The following is a 23,273-nucleotide window of genomic DNA, read 5'->3' as shown; positions in this document are numbered from 1 at the left end:
TCAATCCATAACTAATGAGCAGCTCTACAGATTTTCAGTGAATCAATCCCATTAGAATTTACAGTTTGCATAAGATCATATTACTCAATCTCTGGACACAGAACAAGCTGGGGTTTTTTTTAATAACCTTCAGCAGCCCCTTCTTGTTGCTGTTTTTTTAAAACTTGTTTTAATTTTTATCTGTAGGTTGGATAAAAATCCCTCTCTTGAGGGTCTGACAGCATGCCTGAAAAAATACACTGTCCATGTCTACATAGGCACACATGCATCCCCTGTCAGGTCCTAGATATTCCTATAACACAGTTAACATCCAAAAGGCAGGATGAGACCACAGATGGAATTCAGCATCTGTCCCCTGTAGCACTAAAGCCCTGTCCCAGTTCAGAGGAGGATTATGTTTTTTACTCCTATAAGAATGTGAAGTTAGATGGCAACTGGTATTTGGACCCACAGAAGTAATTCTTCATAACAAGCTGAAATCTCTCCCATGTGAAAAAAGTAGTAAAGGCAAAAACCTCTATGGATCAAGTGACAGGACTTTTGTCACACACCTGCAGGTAAAAACAGGAAATTGAGAACTACGCTTGCTAACAGATCAAGCTCTGGGTTACTTTATTACTGTGTGTGCCAGAAGGTTTGTACCACATTTTCCCCAGGCTTTGTAAGAAAAGGATCAGTTCTGTCATTATCAATTACTACAACAAGATCATTTTAGGCAAAACAGTTATAGGCAAGCAGAAGTTCAAATCCTGTCAATTAATTCAAAGACTGAAAAAACATTGTATTGGTTGTTACAAAAGAGCTGTGGCTGCAGGCTGTTTGTTAGTACGGGACTGTTGAATCATCCCACTCCAACTGCTCTTGCCTGGTGGCATTCTGTTTGTCTCCCTTTTGGACAATCACTTCCTCCTCCTCTTCCTCCTCTTCTTCCTCTTCACTGTCATCTGATTCAGCACTGGTTGTGTCTTCTTCTTCATCATCTATGTCTTCCTCCTCACTCTCCTCTTCTGTCTGGTGTGGCTTTTCATATTTCTACAATACATGTAAAGAAATGGAAGAGAGACAGTAGCAGAGAAGTGCCTTCTTAGCAGCCAGTGGCTGTCTCAAATGAGCATTCAGAAATGCTAACATGATGGGGAAATCTGCTTTCCATCATTATGTGATTATTAGGCATCAAATCTCATACAAGCTGGTAGCAACCATTCAAAAACTACTGTAAGAAGAATGGAATGTCAATAAGCAATATAGTTGGTAGCCACACTGCCAAAATTTAAACCTTCAAAAATCAGCTTCTTTAAACTACTGATGATTTCCCCTCCCTTTAGTGCATCAGTGCTTACATTAAAAGGTTAAAACCAAAGCAACTCTATCATCTTGGGTACCTACAAATAGACATGGATGGAATGGAAGCGATGGTGTACCTGAATGTTCTTCACCATCTTCTTTAGTAATTATATATGACAACAAATCTGAAGTTCTCAATTACATCTTAGCAAGGTGTGCAGAACTGGGATGGGGTCCTGAGTGTATGTATGTACAACTGAACAACTGCACCCTGAAAGAGGCTCAAACCCTGCTACCAGCCCAGCCAGTGACTCCTGGCAGTGCCAGGACACAATGCTGTGCCTCAGTTAAGTACCTCCATGGGGTTGACAGTGATGGTGAGAGCAGAGTCATCCCAGTCCATCTCGTTTTCCTTGGCTCCCTCGTGCTCTGCGGAGCTGTGCTGATGGGCCGTGCGGATCCGGTACACGCCCAGCGTTATGACGAACACGAGGATGCTAACACAGATGATGATAACGATTGTGGCCACACTGGGAACAACTGGAACAAAGGGTGGGAAAGGGAATGGAGTTATACCTGTGGAAAACATCGCCTAAACCCCACTAAATACCTCGTTAGTTTTTAACCCACAGCACTCCCTCCTTGGGACTGAGAATCAGGACAGACACCTGCCAAGTGCCTGGGATGACAGAAGGTGTTGACCAGTGCCCACCTACTAAGGTGGAGCAAACACAAATGTTCACATATTTCTTATCCTGAGTATGATAAACTAAAAAGTGAACAGGCCCACCTTTGCTCTTTGAGACACTTAACTACAGAAGACGAATAGTTAAGAAGTGCAGAATCAATTAGTTTAGAACAAGTGTTTGTGCAGTAAAATTCTGTTCTCTCACCTGCATGTTGACCCCTTCTGGTCACAGCTGAGGCCTTAACTTTACTTGAGACAAAATGTACATCTCAAAGCTTATATTATAAAGGTTTCAAACACTTGTGATTTGAATCTCAAGCTCCCAAAAATAAAATAATGCATTGCCACCTTATTTGCCTGTGTTACAACCTTCCTGGGAGACTCTTGAGGACTCAAGACATTTTTCCTCACTGTTTGGTTGCACTCTGAGAAGCCCCTGTCTCCACTGAGTCACAGGCAGAAATCTCTCTGAACTACTGCATGTAATGAGTTCCATAATTAGGTTAGTGGAGAACTGCTGCCACTCTATGTACCTCGAGGTACTGCAGTTCCAGGAGCTATAGTATAACCCAGTCCATAACCCATTTTATGACCTTGCCCTGGAAATCTGAAATCAAAACAATATTTAGGAACAAAAAAAACTAGTTTGCAATAGTTTATCCATTAAACATTCAGTTTCATTTTCGCGAACTGTCTATACAATGTAAAGAAAAATACAGTGATTTTCTAAGCATGTCTGTATATAGCTACTTACAACTGGCTACACTTTAGATCAGCTTTACTTCTTTACATGTGTATCATTCAGCTAAAAGGATTTCAGAATCCAACTTTTAAACCGGTATCTTTGCCCTGGATTTAACTTCACTGAAAAGTTTTCAGATTTGGGTATATATTTTAACTCACATAGCCTAAAAATTAAATTAAAATATATCCTAATTCCTGCTGCACATAGATGAATCTATCTTATCTCCGGAGAGCCCAGACTGAGGCCTTGACAGCAACTAACAGAGGCACTGCAGCAATTATACATTTAAAAAATAATGCAATTTCTTCCTTTTGTTTAGAAAGGAGTGGGTAGAAATTAATATGCTACAGAAATACAAATGCACAAGGGCAATATGAGCATAAACATTACCCTTCATGCCATTCAATACTAGAAACAAGACATTTTTTAACTGTGGGGGTCAGAGTACAAAACCACGAATAAAGACTTTAAAAAAGGATACCAGGTTCCAATTACAAAGTACATTGTTGGACAGAATAGAATTCAGTGTTACCTTCTTTCACACCTGTGCAATGATCTCTGAGAGGTTTTAGAAGCTGAAACAATGGACCTCAGGGCTTTAGTCTGTTGAGCAGGCTGACCCCAAGGGAAGCACTGACACACCAGCATCATTGTGAGCAGTCTCTGTGAAGGTGCCACATACCTGAGTTGTGAACTGCACTTACACTCCCCTCAGGGTGCTGAACAGATTGGAGAAATTGGGGTTGGACTATCATGTGATTTACATGGTCCATGAAGTTGGAGTTGGAACTGTGTAGGATATTAACCTGGGAGAAGAGAAAAATAAGAGACCAGATACTAAAAAGTGTTTTATACTCCAAGCCCACTGGCTCCATATATTACATTGGACTATGAAGCTCATCAGCAGATAGGAACACTATTACATAGATCCTAAAGGCCAAATTAACTTCTTTTTTTATGCCAGTGGAAAACACACAGCTTAATATATTTCTAACTTCTAGCATGAAAAATGCATTCTAACCTTTCTGGCTGTTGACTCTGAAGTGGCACAGAACAGGACCCTTTTGATTTACCTGTTTAGTGACTTTTTCTTCTCGCTATATGAATCAGCTTTTAGGTGTTATCGAAACATTATGAAATAACTGTTAATTTTATTAACAATTACTAAGCTGTTAATAGTTTTTATAAACAATTATTAATTTTGACCATATTGCTAATTAGGTCCTGCAATTTCCTGTAGTTGTTACCTGGGCTCTAGGCCTCGGTGCTAGGTCAGAAAACACAACTCCAAGCTGAATTGATTGCTCACCTCCAGGTTGAATTCATTGCTGGTGTAACGCCCATTGAGCTCCGAGCACTTGACCCTGAACTTCCTGTCCGAGGTGGCCGAGGTGGCCCAGTTGCGGTAGCGGAGCTGCCGCAGCACCTGCTCGTAGCTGAACATGCTGTCCACACCTGCAGGGTGGGAGGGCAGGGACAGCTCAGGGACAGGCAAGGGAATGCTGCTCTGAGCAATACAGAACAAATCAACTGCTCACAGAAAACATGGAACTTGGCAGAATAGTCTGCAAATGACAGGGCATCAAATACTCCCTGATACTCGATCATGCGAGAACAGCTTTCGGAATTGAATGTAGCTCCCTAATGGAGAGGGATGAATACAACAACAAAGGTACAGAATAAATTACTTAGCAATCAGAAAAAAGATGGCCAATGTACCAGCATTGTACAGGAACACTGAGGAATCCCCTCACTCCCACGTTCCACTGTGATGGTCCACAAGAACCCCATATTTAAAGAAAGCAGGGATGCCATTTTCCTTACTTGGGGAGTAGCAGGAGGGATGCTGAGAATCCAAAGGGCAAACCAAGGCGCATCCAAAGATCAAGAAGCAATTGTGTTTTTTAAGATACAGTCACTCTGGGGATATTAATGTGTAGTAAATCACAGATTTCTGTTTAATTTCTAAAATACTGGAGCTTTCATTCCAATATATAATCAGTGTGACAAAATAAGGGAAAATAAATTTCATTAACTTACCATAGATTGAATATCCTGCAGTGGAATTTGTGGCATCTAGATGTCTTCCTTGCAGCTCCCCATGATCAAGTTCTAAACACTCTTGTTCAGGGTCTAGTTCTGCACCAATGACCAAAACATCACAGAAATCCAAGTTGTGGAGCATTTCCTCTACTACCACTTCCTTATTGGCTGTGAACACATGGCATAGATCATGAAAAAAAAGAAGGAAATTAAGATAAACGATCACAGACCAGCTCAGTCATTTCATGTGCTTTGCATCAGGGCTTTCAATTTTTGCCAAGATGGCTGAACTGTTTTTGCTGATATTAAATCCAGCACACTTGAAGCAAATCAAGAGAAGTATCCTGTCTGTTCTGGTGCCGTGATGATGAAGGCCTACAAACACCCAGTGGGATAGATAGAAAATATATTGCTCTGTAATAAATGGCATCCAAGAACACTACTGGAAGTAGAAAACTGAAATTTGATCTAGGAAATAAATTAATGTAAAAATTCCGTGTTTCAATGCTGTATCAATACTGGGTTCCTCGAGGAAAATCAAACTGGAAAAATACACAACCAACATATCTATGCTTGGATGAGTCTCTCAGTTACTTTATGCCCCATAAACAACTTGCATTACCAAAGACCTGGCCATCTATCCAAGAGCAGGGCATTATCATAAATAGCAAGATCCTATGCTGTATGACTCAAAGAAATTAAGTTATAAACTGACTGTCCTTCAATATGTACAAGTAAAAAAATAATTCTATCATTGGAAAAAGAGTAGCATATCAAATTAATATTTAAACTCTCTGATCAACTTAGCAGAGAGTGTGTGGCAGAACTGCTTAAGCAGCTCCCTGAGGACACAGACACAGCAAGCCTGGAACTTCCTGCCCATTTTGTGAATTTGATGTTAGAGGGTGTATTGGGAAGGAGGGCACAGACAGGAAAGCCTTATGCCCTAGATTCCCAACTCCTGGTGCAGTGAATTTGGATACCTAAATGATAGGTACAGCTGTAACATATCCAAAAATATAGACCAAGTCAAATTTGTAGGCCTCAGGGAGTCCATGCCCCTAAACTTGCATATTATTACCCATTTTCTCTCTTCTACACCTAGTTGCTGCTCATTCTAGTCCAACAAACAGTGTTTAGAATGATTCCTTAAATTATGAGATATTTAATCTGCCTTGCACACAAACATCCAAAAAGAATATTCCTTTAAAGACAATGATTTTAAATTTGATTTATAATTTGGAACATTCATCCAGTGTTGAATAAAATAATACACACATTGCTCAGCATTAGAATAAACTGTCATCATTGAAGAGAAATATTTAAAAAGGATTATATATACATTTTATAGGTGGGAAACTGAGGCACAAGATTACTTTCTCAAGTACCACTCACAAGCTGGTATCAGAGCTGGAAACATAAGAGCAGACTAAAACTTCAACTTTTGTTCAATTACTGCTTCTCACTTTATCAGCACAATTAACAAAATTCTGTTACAAGTAGAGACATTCTCATGAAAATACCCTACATAACAGAATATGAAAGGATGAGTAGGAAGGAATTATTCTGAAGTATACTAAATGGGCACTACATGGAAAATCTGCTTTTTTTGAAGCACATTCTGACCCATTTAGCACATTTTTCAATTTGTTGAATTGAATTTCTTCAGTGCAGCATTACTGTGGCCTAATTAATCTGGGTGAAGTGACTTCCTTTGCGTTACTTGTTTGCACCATCCTTTAAAAAACATGAGGAGACATTAAAAATAAGTAATAATATTTAGAAAGAAAGACACAAACCTCTGTCATGTTCTCTTAAGTCCATTGGATGCTCCATTTTAGTGACTGTGCTGACAATCCTGATGTCAGGTAACAAAATAACACCTCTTTCACTTTCAAACTGTGCAGCTGGTCTAGCAAAGTGGTCCATGCCAGTTATTGTAATCTTGGGCTCATTGGCCTGAAACACCATTACATAGGCATCTATATCTGGGATACTAATGCAGACATCTTCACCAAAACATCTGAAAAAACACATTAGTCATTAACTAATGCATGTTAACACATTGCACATCAGAGGTGTGTAGCATTGGCACTGCCCCAAACCCAGCTCATGGCTCTCAGATCAGTCTAGTTCATCCTTGGACACTGCCACATATAGGGAAGTATTCCTGTACCACTGTGTACACAGGCAAGCTCTGTCCCTCTCATCCCTTTCCACCATCACAGCTGCTCACACTGAGGGACAAAGTCACTCTTTCCTAAGGTCACTATCAGAATAATATTTTAACGTTTAAGTGACATTTAACAGAGCAGTAAATGGTTAAAAAAGTTAACTAGATAACAACTAACTTTAGTAAACCTAACATTAAATTCAGAAAGTGATGGCTAATGAATACAACACGGTTATCTTGTCATGTGTGATTAAAAGGGCCTAATTAGCCATTTAAATTGGTCCCATCATGAACTCTTTTTGGCACCCTCCAGTATTTGCAGGGGTCAAAAGATGCCCGTACTTCCACTTTCATCTGAATCAGCACTGTGCTTTGGAAGTGAATCTCCTGACAAACTCTCCCTCATTTCATCCTGGCACAGGAGCTGGCCAGCCCTGGAGTGTGCAAACTGGACTGCATCCAGTGAGACTGCTCTCCAAACAGGGAGGTCAGCCCACAGCACTGCCCTGAGCCTGGCACTTCGGAAGAACTGTGCCCACAGCAGGTGAGAGTCGGCAGAACCGGTGTTTGTCTTCCCTCTAAAGCCCTGCTTTCCCTGCTCTGTACAGAGCTGTGCCCCAGGGGAGCCCAGCAGAGGCTGTGGCCAGCTGTAAACGTCATTGTGCAGCTTCTGTCACTGCTGCTCCACGGAAGGGGAAGGACACAGACTCCTGCTTAACACCCTCCACCAGTGCTTCGGTACAGCACAGATGTGTGAGGGGACAGACACACAGAGGCTATTTCAAGCACACCTACAACTACTGTTCTTGCAGATATGTCCTCTGTTAGATGGAACAGGCCTGCATTAAAAAGTCACGGCTCTGGCTATCCTCAAAAGGAACTATAAATGTTTAAAAGTAAAAGTAAATAAGATTCAGTCCAGACAGTATGCCCCAAACTATAAAGAGAATGCAAGTACATTACATGAACAAGAAAGGTTTCTTAAGAAGATAATATCAAAAGAAAACCACCATGTAAATTGGCATAAAAGTAAATTAAATTAATCCTTTAGGTTCAATAACAAAGCAGTATGATTGATCAATTTAATTTAGCCAAAATTATTCTTTTTACATGGCCAGAGAAAAAAGCAATTCATTAAAAATGTTACTAATCTGTTCAATTCAGCTGAAGTATAACTTACTGGACTTTAGATGAGACTTTGAGACGTCGTACGCCTGCAGTAGGAAACTGTCTGGAATTGATGTATGAGACCTTTTGCAGGGCTTGATTTATATTCTCAATGTCATCTCCTTCCATGACAAGGACTGACTGGGAAGGGTTGAAGTGATACTAGGAGAAATGCAAATTAGTATTTAAGGGACCAGATACAGAGTACAAATTAATGTATTTTTTAAGGAATGTTGAACAGACATAAGTTAAAAATTTAAGGATTTAAGAAAAAAAATCTTAGTAGCTTATCACTGGCTGAACCCACATGTTGTTCTCTAAAACATGTACTTGTATCAGTTACCTAAATAACTACTGTTGTAATTAATTTTGTAGTAAATTAATCCCAATTTGCTGTTCTTTGCCTAGCCTTATCAACCTTGCTGATACTATTTCTGCAGCAATTTCCAATGCTGTTTATTTTTGAACTCTGTAGAGTTCAAAACCTTAACTTACCACCATGATTATTATTCCTATGTAATCTTTTTAGGTTAAACACATTCTTCATATAAAAGTATTGCCTTGAGCCAGCCTAGCATGCAGAAGCATATTTTGGCTGCTTTCTGTGTGGTTTTATCCTGGGCTACCTTTCTGAGATCTATTTCAACATGAACGAACAAAACAATTACAACATTTGCCTCCTACATCTTCATTAACGTCAGACACACTAAAGGGGGCTCTCCATCCTGTCTCATGATCAATAAGGGTGTCATGATTTAAGATGGAGTTGCTCCTTGCACAAAGCTGCTCACTTGGGCCAGCAAACCCTGCAAAGTCAATGCCTGCTCTTGTAGCCCCGAGCCATCTCTAATCCATTGCACTGAACACAAATCAGTCTTGCTGACCAAGAAACTTTGTCAGTGTTGTGACATAACCAATGACTGATTTTTACCTTCACCATAATTAATCCTAATTCCATGTTTTGTCTGTTAATTGGTTCAGTAAACCATCTGCATTGCAGAGGAAACCAGCATAACCCCCGTGATGTTGTACCCTACTGTTGTCAGCACAGAATGCAAATGCACCTCTCTCTCCCATGTAGTCCCTCCCCAAAGCTGGGCATTGATTATGTGAAGATGTTCTGTCTACATTTCCTTACAGCCAGAAAGGTTAAAAGCAAAACACATCAAACAGACTGTGAAGAACAGGAGGAAGTGCAGGGTTCTCTGTCAAACACAACATGGAGGACTGGGTTTAAAGCTTGTGCAGGAAGGTCATAACAACACTGAAGGGTATTTTTTAACAAAGAGAAGGAATAACATGAGTCCCAGCCTGCATACACTTCTTTTTTCTGTCTTTAAGCTAGCAGCAGTAGAGAATAAAATTAGCAAAAGGAGACTCTAGCTAGCCAGTTAATAGCTCAGCTGCCAAAACAGCTGGAATTCTGCCAAAGGGACCGGAGAAAGCCCCAGTCTGAGCCATTTTTGTCTTTCTCATTAAAAAAAGCTAAAAATAGCAACAGTTTAGGCAGTATCTCAGAGAGCTGTTACAGATATCTGAAAATTAGGCTGCAGCCCAAAAATGTCCAACACTATCGTGTCAGAAACTGCTGCTGCACTGCTCTTTCTTAGGCGGTTAAAGGGTGAATCTCCATGGTCCAAAGTGCCCAGAAACACCTTCCAGCATCAGCTGGCCAACACGGAATCTGCAAAGCACCACGTACACAGCCCCACAGAACCCATTGTCTGTGCAGCTGTCACACGCGCCTGTCTGGGATCAGGTGTGCTTGTTTCTGACACCACAACACCTTTCTATCTCATTTTCTGTTCAAGGTCAGGCAACTGTTCTGCTTTCGGCTCAGCTTCCTTCCGTCAGCCCCCTAAAGAAACACTTCCACAATCTCTCTCTGGCTGCTCCTTTCATTTTTGCCTCCTGCTGTTGCACTCACTGCTGGCTTGCTGAGGCAGTAAAAGCAACATCAGTAACTTAAAAAAATCCACTATGCCTCATCTGTATTTCAGAAAATGAAGATGTTTTCAAGGTTTGAAAAAGCATGAAAAGGCAGAAAACAATCCCTTGTCTTCCGTTTTCCCTCTGCACTGCCAGTACAGTAAGGAAGCCAGTCACGCACACTGGAGCAGCAGGGTTTTTTTGGGATTTTCCCAAGCGCATGAAACTGGGGTGACTCAAATATTGTCAGGTTTCAGAGGGTAACAACAGGGGAGGAATTGCTATGCTTTTAAGCACCACAGACCAAGTGTACAGTGCTTTAATTCATGGAAAGTCTCAGCAAAGAATTTACTATTAGGCATACACACATGGGTTCCAGAAATCCCTACCTGCTCTTTGTATGCACTGCCTTTTAAAAACAGCTTTTATCTACCCCTGTGACATGTTGCTGTGAGAAGCAGCAATGTCAGATACTTAATGATGTCATTGGTACAATAATAAAAGAATTCTTTGGGGTCTTTCCTCATATGTAAAAGTTAGAGCTAGCAAAATTCCTCCTTATCTTTGCACTTTCAATTTTCATTTTTACCCTTGCTTTCAGAAAATGTGTCAGTTATACTACACCACTGCAACCCATCATCACCTGGACAGACATTTGGGCACATTTCAGGTCAGTCTGTACAATGGAAAGGTTCAGCTAATAAAATGTAGTCCATGGCATTCCCCCTGGATGTTCCAGGTGAAATGTTACAGCACCATCCTCCTGGCCCCTGAAAACCCCACACTAAAACACCCCTGTGCAGTTTCTCAGGATGCATTGTCTGCACCCAAAGGAACTTCCTGGGTTGGAATTGAAGCTCAGCTCCTTTGGAAGTGGTATTTGTGTGCTAGGAAACAGCTTCATAGTGCATTTACATTAAGCAAGAGAATACTGTCACCAAACAATGGTGTCAGTAAAGGAAAACTGACAGTACAACTCACTGGAATAGCCAAGATCCTACATATGTATCCAAAGAATAGAATTTGTCTGAATGGATGCGAAACAATCTGGCTACCAGGTCAACTGAAACAGGATTTCTCTGTCTGTTGTTCACCAACTTTAGAAAAAGCTCTACATTACCAGTAGTCATATACATAATGAAGATGGATAATGACTTATATTCAAATCTAAAAATTTAATTTCTTGACTTTAGGGTTTTCATTGCTCAATTTTCATGTACCATAAAGTTTTCCTCTTTGAACACACTGAATTTTAGAATGCTATTGCATTAGGACTTCTGTGTTCCACTGCTTTAAAAGTACTTGAGATCAAAATTCAATAAATCTTTGCAATCACATCTATTTCTGTAGAAGTAACAAGCATGAAAACACAGCCTGGCAATTCTAAAATATCAGCAGTGCCTTACTTTCTGATCATCTAGCTCTGCAATAATGGAAACATTTTTCTTTGCAGTGTCACAGCTCTTCTACTGCTCTGTTTTTTCTTTGCATGATTTTATGGGAAATTACATTGCTTCTGGGAGTACATTTGTACTGTGTGTACTCTACCTTGGGCTCTCCACTTCATAAATCAGATCTAAATTTTTATCAAAGATGATGTCAGTTCATCTCTCACCTTTATTCCTTGGCCAAGACTCTCAAGAGAATTAATATCGAGACCTTCCTTGCAGGCCTGCAAACAGGAAATCACTTTCTGACTCTCAATTTTCCCTGGCCGGATTGTCAGACTGGCCAGGCTGCCGTGGAAATACTGAGCAAATCTGGGCTTGGTGACTTCACCTCCTGCAAGAAAGAGAATGCAAAATGGTTATTAGTACCAACACAAAAACCACACATCTAATATATCACTTTATGTTTTAACACATTTAAAGAGTTTCTATCCGTCTTAGCCAAGTGTATTTGAGATCCCATTTATTGTGGTGCAGTGGAATGTCTTTGTGGATTGTTGGGTGGTACCTGGTAGCAGGCTGTCTTTAAGATTCTTGTTTTTCCAGGATTGTATTCAGGTGTTCATAAAGCTGTGATAGCAAACCCAGAGCTAACATGGCTTCCCAAATGTATAAAAGGAAGCATGTGATTTTTAAAAATGACCTTATTTAAGTACCCAAATGCCAATTTAATAAATGTTTAAATCCAGTATTTATTTATAGGGAAACTGTATTTGCAAGTGTTCCACAACAAGATCAGCTACCTCTGCCTTTCTCCTCCAAAGAACACAGTACCAGATGAGCTGAGTCGTGGCTCTGTGTACACGAAATGCCACACTCCCTGTGAAGAGCTGTGTCTGAGCTATGCTGTGAATTCCCGCAGCGAACAGGGACCCGTGCACAGCACTACCCTGAAAGGCTGGGAGTGCTGTCCCTCACCCAAAGTGGATCACTTGGTGCCAGGTCTGGTCCTGTCACTCTGTGTTTCACCAGGTCCTGTAGACATGCTCGGTTCGGTTTCACTCCGGGCAGCTCCCAAGGAAGACTGATCTTTAGGAGCTGTCAATAAAACGTGATTACAGACTGCCTGCTCCAGTGATCATGGCATCTCAATTACTCTTGGGACAGTTAGTGATTTACTCATCCTCCTTTAGGAGAATTTTTAGAGCTTGTCTTTCCTGCAAGTGTTATCTCTTGCAGTGCATGTGAATGACTGCCTACCTCGAGCCTGGGAGGACTAAAGGAGCGACACAGCAGTGAGCCATGCAGACTAATTGGATTAGCAGTTGATAAACTGTTGATAAGATGTTGTAATTGGTAGATAAGTCATCTCTACAGTGTTTGTAGCTTTAGTGTCAAACAACTTGTTTTTGCCAGGCAAGATAGCTCAAGCTTGAACTTTAACTTGAAGATCTGTGTGTGGATCGGAGCTGGATAGGGATGAGGTGGCAAATTTTTTTTAGGCTGCTGTTGTTACCTAGAAGCCTGAAAACGCTTACTTCCAGTCTCTGCAGGAATAGCATTATCAAGAAGACTCGAGCTATTTCATACAGTGAAGAAAATACACACTGGTGTACTGACAGGAAAGAGGTGTCCAAGCAGGCTGTTTCATCAGAGAAGTAGGCAGGTTTTGTTCTTTTTATCTTAACATTACAGCATAAACTGCCTCTCTTTTTTTTACCCCAAAGCAAGGTTCCCAAGGGGAGTTTATTCTTCTCCACTCTCATTCATTTGTCCATTACACAGAAAATTTCCTCTGGGCAGAAGTTTGGTGAGATTTCATAGAAACTTTCACATATACAAACAGCTAAAGTTCAGCCTTTCTGATACTTACCAAGACAATTATTTGGTAATTATTTGGTAAATCGATAGTGCATTATGGGGACGTTGGCTTTTCGGCCAAAATGCTGTTATATTTATCTGCTTACACTGTCTTTAAAAGTACATATTGCCACTAATAGAGCAGTAATGTATCTGGACAGAAAAAGGTAAGTCAAATTAAAAAAAAAAAGGCAAACATCTCCTTAAAAAGGAGGTGAAGAGAGAAAACCAATTAAGAGCTTACAGAAGAAGAAGGAATCACATTTTGTTTGAAGCTTCACATTCTCATATCACTACAGAATTGTGAAGACAGCAAGTTCCAGGGCTAAAATACCAACACTAATCCTGAAGCTTTGAAAGTTAGAAGCCTATAGTGAGTCTGCCAATAGGTCTTAGTAGTTCCGAGGAGATGCAAAATAAGAAGCAGGCTCAGATCAGTGATGTATTTAAATGTGAAATACACTCATTAAAATGTATATAAAAGACCAGACAAGAAGCCAGAATGAGGAACTCAGTGCTGTGGCTTTGCCTGACAGAAACAAGCAGGATAAACCAAAGCATGCATGAACAGACACAGGTTGTTCTTGCACTTTGGACTAGTTCGTCTCTGGTATTCTTCACAAAGCACTTACAATTTCTAAGTCATTAGCAGTGATACAGTAATTGCCCATAAATCATTAAATATGCAGGATATTCACTGTGCCCAAGCCACACTTCTAAAAAATGCTGGTGCACAAGGAGGTATTGCCATCTTGGAGATATATAATTTAAAGTCTTCTGTCCTGTCACCAACATAAAAGCATGGAAGAGAATATGAGTGTTTCCAGGAATAAGCTTTTAAGATACTCTGAAAATACAGGCACTACAAAAGCATTGAGCATTTAAAGAACAAGGCTTACACACCCTGTTCACAGGTATAAAGATGGGGTTTGTGCAGCTGTATAGATCAAGACTGGACTGTCAAGGAGGTGAAGTAATCTTTGTTTGGGAGAGGCTATCAACTGTTATGTACGCAAAAAACCCCAAGTATTTCAAGAAAACCTGAGTGAAAAATAGCTGAGAGTACCCAGTGTCACACTGTGTGAGTAGAGAAAAGCTGCAGAACCATGGCCATGGTGATGCAAGGTGATCCAGGCTGGGAGAATGCATGTGAACAACTGAGAGCAGAGCCTGCAGGGCACTGAGGGATGAGGCAGTCTGTCCCCAGCTTCAAGACAAGAACAGCTGTACTTAATCTATTCTTGATAATATTTCCCGAGCTTCCTAAACTCTTCTGATGACAGAGGCTCCCCAAGTACTCCACTCCATCAACCACTGACCCTCGAGGTGGACGTTTATTCCCAACAGGGAATGGGAGCTGTCAAAATACAGTCGTATGGTTTTTCTTTGCCAGGCTACACAAGGACTTCTCTTTACATCTTCCACCTAACACTGTATGCTGTGAACATCCCTGTTGCTCTTCCTGAAACTTATCTTGCTGAAGAACTAACCCTAGTGTAGTGTTCTTGTCATGTATGTGTAAAACAGGATGTGCCTGTTAATCCAGGGCAGTGAGAACACCAGCTTTTAATCACATGAAAAACAAGAACACCTACAGAGAGAATACCATCTTATACCAGATTGCTAAATAAGCCTTCCATAAGCACCTTTTACCAGTGTTAAAGACAAAATTATATACCTGCCAGTTCTGAACTTGAAGGTGAACAGAAGTCATTATATCTGACTCTTCTTACAGCTGCTTGTAACTGCAGCATGCTGACATTTTGATATTCTTCTGTCTCAGCATTTTAGAATCTTCTCAGCTCAGTGGGGTATGCTAGCTGCTGATGTTCCCATCACCAGTAATTATTAGATTGCAAATGGACAAAATCAAATGCAATAAAACTGGAAAGCAAAACCCAAAACTCTCACTAAAATTAAAGGAATGGCCTAAAGCCAGTTTCCTACAATTCTGCTTTCTAGCTTGGTTAAAATGTTTTATTCATACTTGTTTCTGCTGTATTAGTGTGTTTGAAAGCTGTCTTTCCTTCTGCTTCTGCAATCTGATGTTCTTTGAGTGTTTGACTTCAGCTTCTCGGTGGGTAGAAATTTAGCTCAGGATGGCCAGTCTCCAAATCCTAGTCACTCTAAAATTCTGAGCTCCCAAGACTAGATGAGTATAAATATATTTAATCCAGCATGAATGTAATAATTCTGTTGCATGTTTAAGCACAAGGGATAACTGTACCTAATACAGATAATAACATTTTACATAATATTATCCAAATGCTTCTAAATACTGGTTTTTCAAATAGAGATTCTTTGACCCTGAGCATGATTCATTTCATGTTCCCCACATAGCTAATAGGCAGCTCAGAGTCAGTGGTTTTGCTGGGCAGGAGGATGCTCAGTTCCACTGCCTGGATTTGACTCAGGACTGATGTTACAACCTGCTAAGAAACAACTGAGAAAAGACACGAGCTGCTCCCAAAAGCCCTTACTGCTTTAAGGGACTTTGCGCTCTTGGTTCTGACACCAAACTGAACCTAAGCAACAACATTTTTGGGATAATGAAGAAGACCTAAATAGATTACACAGAGAACAAAGTGGAGCTCCAGTGACAATGGTCTTGAGGTAATCCAAGTATACTAAAACTTGTAATGGTTCTGTAACACAGCATCTCCAGTTTCTCCCCAGAGCTCAGCACATCCAGTTAACCTAGATTGCCTCAACAAGGTTCACGGGACTTCTCTACTGTCAGGGTCTTTTTGCACTTTCCTATGAGTGAAATACTGCTGAGATAGAGCTCATCTCCATGAAGATGCTGGTAAATTCTGAGAGAATGAGAAAACCTATTCCTCAACTGTGTTGTATCTTGCGTTTCACTCAGCAGTATGTTTATTGATTGCAATGGATTAATATGCTGTGAGTGCTAATTCTTGGGGGACAGTTAAGTACTTATGGCTGATGAATGAGAGGCCAAGAGAGGAAAACAGAACCTTCCCTGCTGTCAGGGAATTAAGTTAATGTCTACTACACTATAGTTTAGTCACCAGCTATTCTTACTACAATTCCCTACCTGAAAAATTTTTGAAGCTACTGATTTTTTTCTCTTCCTTAAATGTAAATGTTGTGGTTGCCGTCACAGTTGTGAAGGAATACAGGCCACAGGGCTGTTCAGATCTTCCTGATAAAACTGTGCATTGCTTTTCACACTTGACCCAGCACATACCAATGCTCCCAAAGTCTGGCAGATACAGGAGGATGGATGGTAGCTTTCAGCATTAATTCAACCCTTATAAAGGGAAGATCGTGTCAACAGACTGTGGAGGCATCCAGAGGAGCCATGACATTCATAATTACTCACTATAATGCTGTTCACTCCTTAGTCATTGTCAAAGTAGCATGCATCACATCTTTCACTTGCTAAAATAATAACTGTTTTCTGGACTGAGATTCTTCTGTGCTGGTTCTGATCTCTTTTGCTGCTGGAATTATCTAGATAACTAGAACTATCAGGGTATGCTGAAGGGTAGTGTCCCATGATATTAGCTGCAGCCTAGAGGCACCTCCTGCACTGGGGCAAGGGTTCCTCTCCCACAAAAACCCTACAAGCCTCTGACCCCTTGTGAGTGTTAGTTCCCTCCTGTGCCATTCTCAGCTGGTGGCTGAGCTCACAGCGAGCCCACCAGCGAGCACAGCCAGGGAAGGACTCACCCAGCAGGACATGCAGGAGGCTGCACCCACAGACCCCTCAGTGGGGAGCGATCAGGCTGCCAATGAAAGCAAGACTTTCCAATATCAGTGCTTGGCATAGACCTAAATAGTCACAAGGGACAGTTACAGCTACTGCCTGAAATGTCAAACATACCAGATCAAATGGAGAAGAGCAACCTACTTAATTTTAGCTGAGTATGTTGCAGATGTGTGTCTGTCTTGGGGGCAGCTCAGTGGAGATGATACATGTGGAGGAAAACAAATGTTTTGTTATAAACAGCTAAAGACTGCCAGATGAACAACAATTTAGGGGGGTTAAGAACTGTTACCTGGCAATCACCTCTGGTTGCAGCCATGAAGAGGTTCTGCTAGATACAACATGTTTTATCTGTTAGATATAACATTGGAGAGTCCAGGGGAAACTGAAGAGTCTCAGGGTTTGGACTTCATGGGGTTAAAATGCATTCATTAAAGAAGCAGAGCCTGTTTCCATGACACTTTTGTTTTGTTTTTCATTTTGCATTGAGTTGATAAAAAGTGTGACAGAATTTGATTAGCATTGAATTTTACAGTTGTTGGTTTGACTACACAGATGTAAAGTGCTGTTTGCATTCCTTACCAGTCTCCAAAGAACAATCAGGCACGTCAAAACAAGTGACTTTACTGAGCTCACAGATTTTGCAGACTTTTTGCCCTATCCTAATAATGAGCAAGTAATTATCGAGGCAGTCAAAGCACAATGAGGTTTTCATGGGAAATGGTGAAATCAAGAGAATTTCCAACTGAGATGCGATTCTTTTAAGATATTCTAGACTCTGGTTATACTAAGCCAGATAATTAGGTAAAAATTGATTAGTCAGGGTCCCAACATAATGATTGAATGAATCTGGGAGGAGACACAAGACATTCTGGCTCTGAAGTCCTCAGGTCCAAGCCTCCAAATTTATCCCATCTTTTTATTATAGCAGTTTAGGGAGCTGGGCTTAATTCCCTGACAAGTAGATTGGCTGTTAAAAAGGATGAAACTTAACACAGATTTCAGGAGTAGCCCCAATTAGTGACTTGACATTTTATACTCCCAGAGCTTCTCAGCACAGAGAAGTTTTAGTGGGGTTTTTTATATCACTCAGATAAAAATTAATCAGAAACTGGACATCAAACATGGCCCATGTTAAACCTGCCCCTGCTCTGGGTAGATATCATAACCCAACAACCTCACTCAGACAGCTTTAGGCTTTCAAGCTTTATCTGAAGTATGACAAATTCAGAGAACACTAAGGGCTCCCTGCTCTTACATGTCCAAATGCCAATGATCTCTGTGCAATGCATCCTTAAACCAAACATGGGTATAACTTACACTATTGAAGGTAAGGTTCTCAGGATAATAAAAACACTCTACAATTTTTCACAATTAAGCTAATACATAAATGTTGCTAAAAAAACCCCTATATCCCTATTCTCCAAAAAATATTTTTGTGCTGGTGCACAGTGGTCCCTGCAGAAATTCAATTAAAAATGGGACATATATCTAGGCTGAATGGGTGACAGATTTGAATGCAAATTCAGCTCTCCAAGAAAACACCCTCCTAAACAAAACCTTCCACACGTTTGTGTTTCTACTACAGCTAAAATTCAGCAAAGATCTGTGAAGTGCACTGAAATCTGCCCCATCTTTCTCTTGATGAGAAGGACAGTGTAGCAAGAGCAGTGCTGTACCCATGGAGGCATCAGTACACAGATATTCAGTATCACATTGTGCTGAAATTGCCCCAGTGCTCTTGCATTAAGGTGTGTTTGTACCACTCCTCTGAGGTCTCAGGTTTGTGCAAGCTATGTCAGCCCCCTTGGCATGATCCAGTGGTGCTGGATGCAGAGTAAGGGCAATCTTTATCTGTTGGATACCTTCATTTCTGGAGGAAGTACAAGGTTGAGTGATGCAGGCTGCTGCTACACTGCCCCCACTGTCTCTCCTTTCTCTGACCCCTCTCCAACTTTTAACTCTTATAGTTCTTCTTGCCTTGAATCATCAGTCAGTTCTCTGACTGCACTGGGTGATTTCTGTGTCAGAAGAGGGCTGGCATGTGAGAATAATAAGGCTATTCCACAGAAGGACTTTTAAAGAAAACCTGATCTCTCCAGCATAGGCTAAGGAAAGAGGAAAATGACAGGAGAATACAAAAGAAAAATAGAAAACAGCAGTTCCTTAGAAAACAGGAACAACAACAGCCTTCTGCTGTGTCCATGATAATAAAGTTGCTGTTGACAGGCTTCTCCTGAAGCCCCTCTCTGTGCAGTGTCCAGCATAACTGCATTGTGAGGCTCCAGCACTGCTGAAGGGGTGGCACTATTAGAAACAGTGACTTACAGTCACGGTAAGCTACAGCATAACCTTGTGACAAGTCATTAACTTGTGTCACTACTTTCCTGACAGTGCTTTAGGAGCGAGACACAAATTCCTTCCCTCCCAAAATGCCTTGTATGAACTCAAGACCTTATCTTTTCAGAGAAACCATGAGGAAGTCTGTCTTCTGCCTCTGGTACAAAAAATTATTAGACTACCAAATCACATAACTCGCTCCCTTCCTTGGCTTTTGCCACTGAATGTATAGCAATAAAGGGATCAGAGGGGGAACCTATAAACCTTGGTTTAATGGAAGAAGTTTCTCACTCTGTAAAAGGGTCCATTTGCTATGTCCTCAGATAAACTGAATCAGAAATAATGAACTCAGAGGAGAACTTCCTGGGGTAAGCTCTTGTAAAGTGCACTCCAGGACAAGCTAATGATTTGTTTGCATTGCTCAGGAGAATGAAACAGGATGTTAAAACCTAAAAGAGAGAATAAGAACATAAGATCATGAAGTCTGATTCTATTCTTGCTTTGATGCAGATTTAAGTGACCCAAGGAAAAATCATCTACCCTCTGGATACTGCACTTTATCCCCACAGAGTACGGGTGACTCTCCCGCCTTGCTGCACAATTGTGTGACCTCTTCATTATTTAAAAAGATCTTGAGACTCTTAAGGTAAAAGGACAAATCTAAAAGCATTTTTATGCTAAAGAATAAAAAGAGTAGTAATGAGAACCAAAGCTGAGGCTTAGGGAGTTCTCTCCTATCCCAATAGACCATGTTTGCTTTTAATATCCATTCAGGGAAGAAGGGGTTCAGAGACAGGGCCTTTTCCCTGCTGTTCTCCTTGGTGTCTTTTGTTCTAGGAGGCAGACGTGCAAGCAAGTCAATTTTGTCCTTTAGATACCCTGAGAGAGTAATTTGGCCTGAAAATTTCTTTCACCGTTAGAGACAGAGCAGCACTTTGGCCTTAAATAACCTGACCTACATCAAAATCACAGCCTTAACAATCATCAGTGAGACCAGTGATGTGAACAAAATTTTAAAGATGCTAAGATTAAGTTATATAATTAACCCTATCTACCTGCAGAGAAAGCTGTCAAACTTCACCAGGGTACAGAAAGGGCTGATTCCAGGAACAGCTGTTCCAGGTGTTTATTTCTGCCCTCAGTTAGTTCGCTCACAGCCCAGTTTGCTTAGCTCTATGGTCAGCGTTACCTTTTCCCAGGCCTCACATCACTGAAATCACAGGTAAGGAGTAATCTGGGATTTGCCATGCATGAAGGCTGGCACTGTGTTGGAGTTTAGGTTCTACCTGTCACTGCTCCTGGGTCATATGTAACCAAACCAACATCAGCAGTTTAGCCTAAACTCCCACCCTCAAATAAACCACCCCCACTCAAGTTCAGCAGTACTGAACATCAACTACGCAAAAAACAGTTCGCTCTGGGCTAACCATTGTGAAGGACCCTAAATCAATGAGGTAGCTCTGCTTAGATCCTCCTTTTAATAAGCTCCCTGAAGAAAGAACCAAGGTTTTTATGTTAAAAAAGGAAAATTATACCACAGTAACATACAGACTACCTAATTTTAAGTAGATAAGGTACATATTGATTATGCCAGAACAAATCATGCAACTTTCCTCATGCCCAGTATGTCACCAGAGCTGGGAACTGTTCCCCAGGCTTGATTATAAGTAATTGGGCCACTTCCTGGGCTGCAGTAAATCTGACCCTGTGCCTGACAGACCCTGGGAAGAGTCTCTTCGATCACTTTTAAAGCCTGGCTTTCTGCTCTTTTAATGATATTCATTCCCTGCTTGTCTCCAAGAATCTGCCCTTTAGGAAGAGGCTAATTTCCCCTCCTTTTTGTAGAGTCCTAGCACTCAAATCACATTATTTAAAGAAATTTTGCATAAAATCAGGAACAAAGAAATCAGGCAAGATTTTTACACTGCCTGAAAGGAAAGGGTAAAGATGTGGGAGAGATTTGCTTATTCCACAGACAAACCAAGGCACAGTGAGCACATCATAGGCTAAAGTTTAAATTTGTCACATAAGCCTGAGAAATTACACATTTGGTTTGTTTTCATCCTATGGTCAGGAGAACAGCACTGATCTTAAACTGCTCTTATATTTCACTTGAGCAGCTGAAGGTAGAAATAAAACCCAACCTAACTTTTCATAATGAATGCTACAAACAAGGCTATAAAAGTCAGAAAACAGTTACTGAGGCATTGAAATATCAATAATAGGAAATAATAATCTCAAAGAAAAGAATTTTCCATGTCCAAGATTCCTGCATGATATAACTCTGAGAAAGACAAGGAGGAGGTGCAGGCATGATGCTTGCTGCATAAGCCCAGGATGAGGACCAGTGTAAGTGATGGAAAGATCAGGGCTCAAAGAGTCACTTGTATCACAGAGGACACTCAGGCTCCTAAAGAGCAGGAGAACAATTCCCTAGTCAGAACAGAACAGTTCTGACTAGAACTGAACGTTTTTCATATCTGAGAGGGTAAATCCCTCATAGCAGTATCAGACTTTCCTATTAGTGCTAACAGAGCAAATTGCAGTTCTTGTTCTTGATTTTTTCACTGTCCTCTAAATACACTCTTCCCACTCCCTACCAGTTCTTCAGCTGCCCCACAGCCACAATGACATTTGGCTGTCAGTAGATCAGAATCAGTGTGGGAAGAAAAAAGGAATGTTATTTCTTCTGATTCATTTACTTGTCTGAATTGAGACTCTTTTTCAAATAATTTGACTTTGACAAATGGATGCTGTGTACTCAGAACTGTAAAATGGTTTAGTAAAGACCTTAGAAAAGAAGGTCTTGCCCTTTCTGAAGGAGGAGGTTAGAGCAGTGTTCCTTTCTGCTGGTGCTTTGATGAAAAGGAAGGAAGCAGTCTTAGCACACCAGAGCTGGAAACTCCTCATAGCCTCTTAACATGGACACTCCTGAATGGCTTATGACACCAAAATCACTGCATATTTTACTGAAATAAATCACAGACTGTTGTAAAGCAGCTTTCTAATGCTTTGAAAATGTAGAGGTTTAGACTATTGTTACTGGCCAAAATGTATTAGTCTAAGTAGACCTTGTTAACAGTTTCACAGAAAGTATTTATAGTTAAAATATTTATTTGATAGAGACGCTTTTTCTTGAAATATACAAATTTTGAAAATTAATGTTTTGACTAGAATAGATTGGTTTTATATGTTGAATAATTACTATTTCACAGGCTGAAATGCAGCACGGAATCTTATTAACAAAGTGACTTTCCACACCATCCATTTAAAACAGTTTGAGGTGATCAAAACAAATGTATCAAAAGATGAGCTTGGTCAAAAGCAAAAGCTTGAAATCTTGTTTCCCATAACCATTAAAGGTTTATCTTTTTGCCTGACACATGATGGTTTATCAGAATCTTTAGCACACTGTCTTACTAAATCTTAACATTTTCATGAGGTGGAAAATTTGTTTCTACTTTTGACGAGCTCCAATTCTCTCACTATTAAAAGAGCAATAACACAATATTGCAGTAAATATTAACAGCAGCAATAGGTACGATTTCAGTAGTTTAAATCATGTGTTTCAGCAAAAAGGAGGAAGAATCTTATCTTGAATGGTTATTAATTAAGCCATCAAATTATCCCAGGCAAAGATAAAAATGTCTGAAAACAATTGCAACTTTCTATTTGCTTAACAGCTTAAATACTAAATGTAGTCTGTGGTCTGAATGTATTGTGGGCCCATGTGAGGAGTTTGGCCTTAATTCCTTCTCTTCCCAATTTGAGATACGGAGACAGAGGTGCAAAGGGAACAAGATTATTGTTGTTCTCAGCTGCCTTGGAGGCTGATGAACCCCACAGATGCAGGGCTCTGGCAAAGCTGGGACAGCTTTGGCTTAGGCAGGGCCTGTTCCACAGATACCAGAACTGCTCCAAGT

General features: G+C 40.6%; 1 protein-coding gene and 1 long non-coding RNA gene across 10 annotated transcripts in view; one reads left to right on the top strand and one right to left on the bottom strand.

Annotated features, from left to right (window-relative positions):
- LOC138114929 (uncharacterized) overlaps positions 1-12,502 on the top strand; it is a 153,521-nt gene extending 141,019 nt beyond the window's left edge. Inside the window, exons 3-5 of the long non-coding RNA XR_011152885.1 lie at positions 7,355-7,477; positions 10,631-10,699; positions 12,180-12,502. This is a non-coding gene — a long non-coding RNA (uncharacterized lncRNA). The remainder of the gene's footprint in view (positions 1-7,354; positions 7,478-10,630; positions 10,700-12,179) is intronic.
- Positions 654-23,273, bottom strand: part of CLSTN2 (calsyntenin 2) — a 405,855-nt gene continuing 383,235 nt past the window's right edge. For all 9 annotated transcript variants that reach the window (XM_069024914.1, XM_069024917.1, XM_069024915.1 and 6 more), the window contains 8 exons: positions 11,645-11,811; positions 8,114-8,262; positions 6,560-6,783; positions 4,758-4,928; positions 4,027-4,172; positions 3,400-3,523; positions 1,640-1,824; positions 654-1,032 (listed from right to left, as the gene is read on the bottom strand). In XM_069024914.1, the coding sequence (XP_068881015.1) occupies positions 823-1,032; positions 1,640-1,824; positions 3,400-3,523; positions 4,027-4,172; positions 4,758-4,928; positions 6,560-6,783; positions 8,114-8,262; positions 11,645-11,811 (1,376 nt within the window). In that variant the 3' untranslated portion in view covers positions 654-822. The remainder of the gene's footprint in view (positions 1,033-1,639; positions 1,825-3,399; positions 3,524-4,026; positions 4,173-4,757; positions 4,929-6,559; positions 6,784-8,113; positions 8,263-11,644; positions 11,812-23,273) is intronic.

This window comes from Aphelocoma coerulescens, chromosome 9 (genome assembly GCF_041296385.1).
Source record: "Aphelocoma coerulescens isolate FSJ_1873_10779 chromosome 9, UR_Acoe_1.0, whole genome shotgun sequence".
NCBI lineage: Eukaryota > Metazoa > Chordata > Aves > Passeriformes > Corvidae > Aphelocoma > Aphelocoma coerulescens.
Note: the sequence above shows the minus strand (reverse complement) of the source record. Positions and strands in the feature narration are given on the sequence as shown.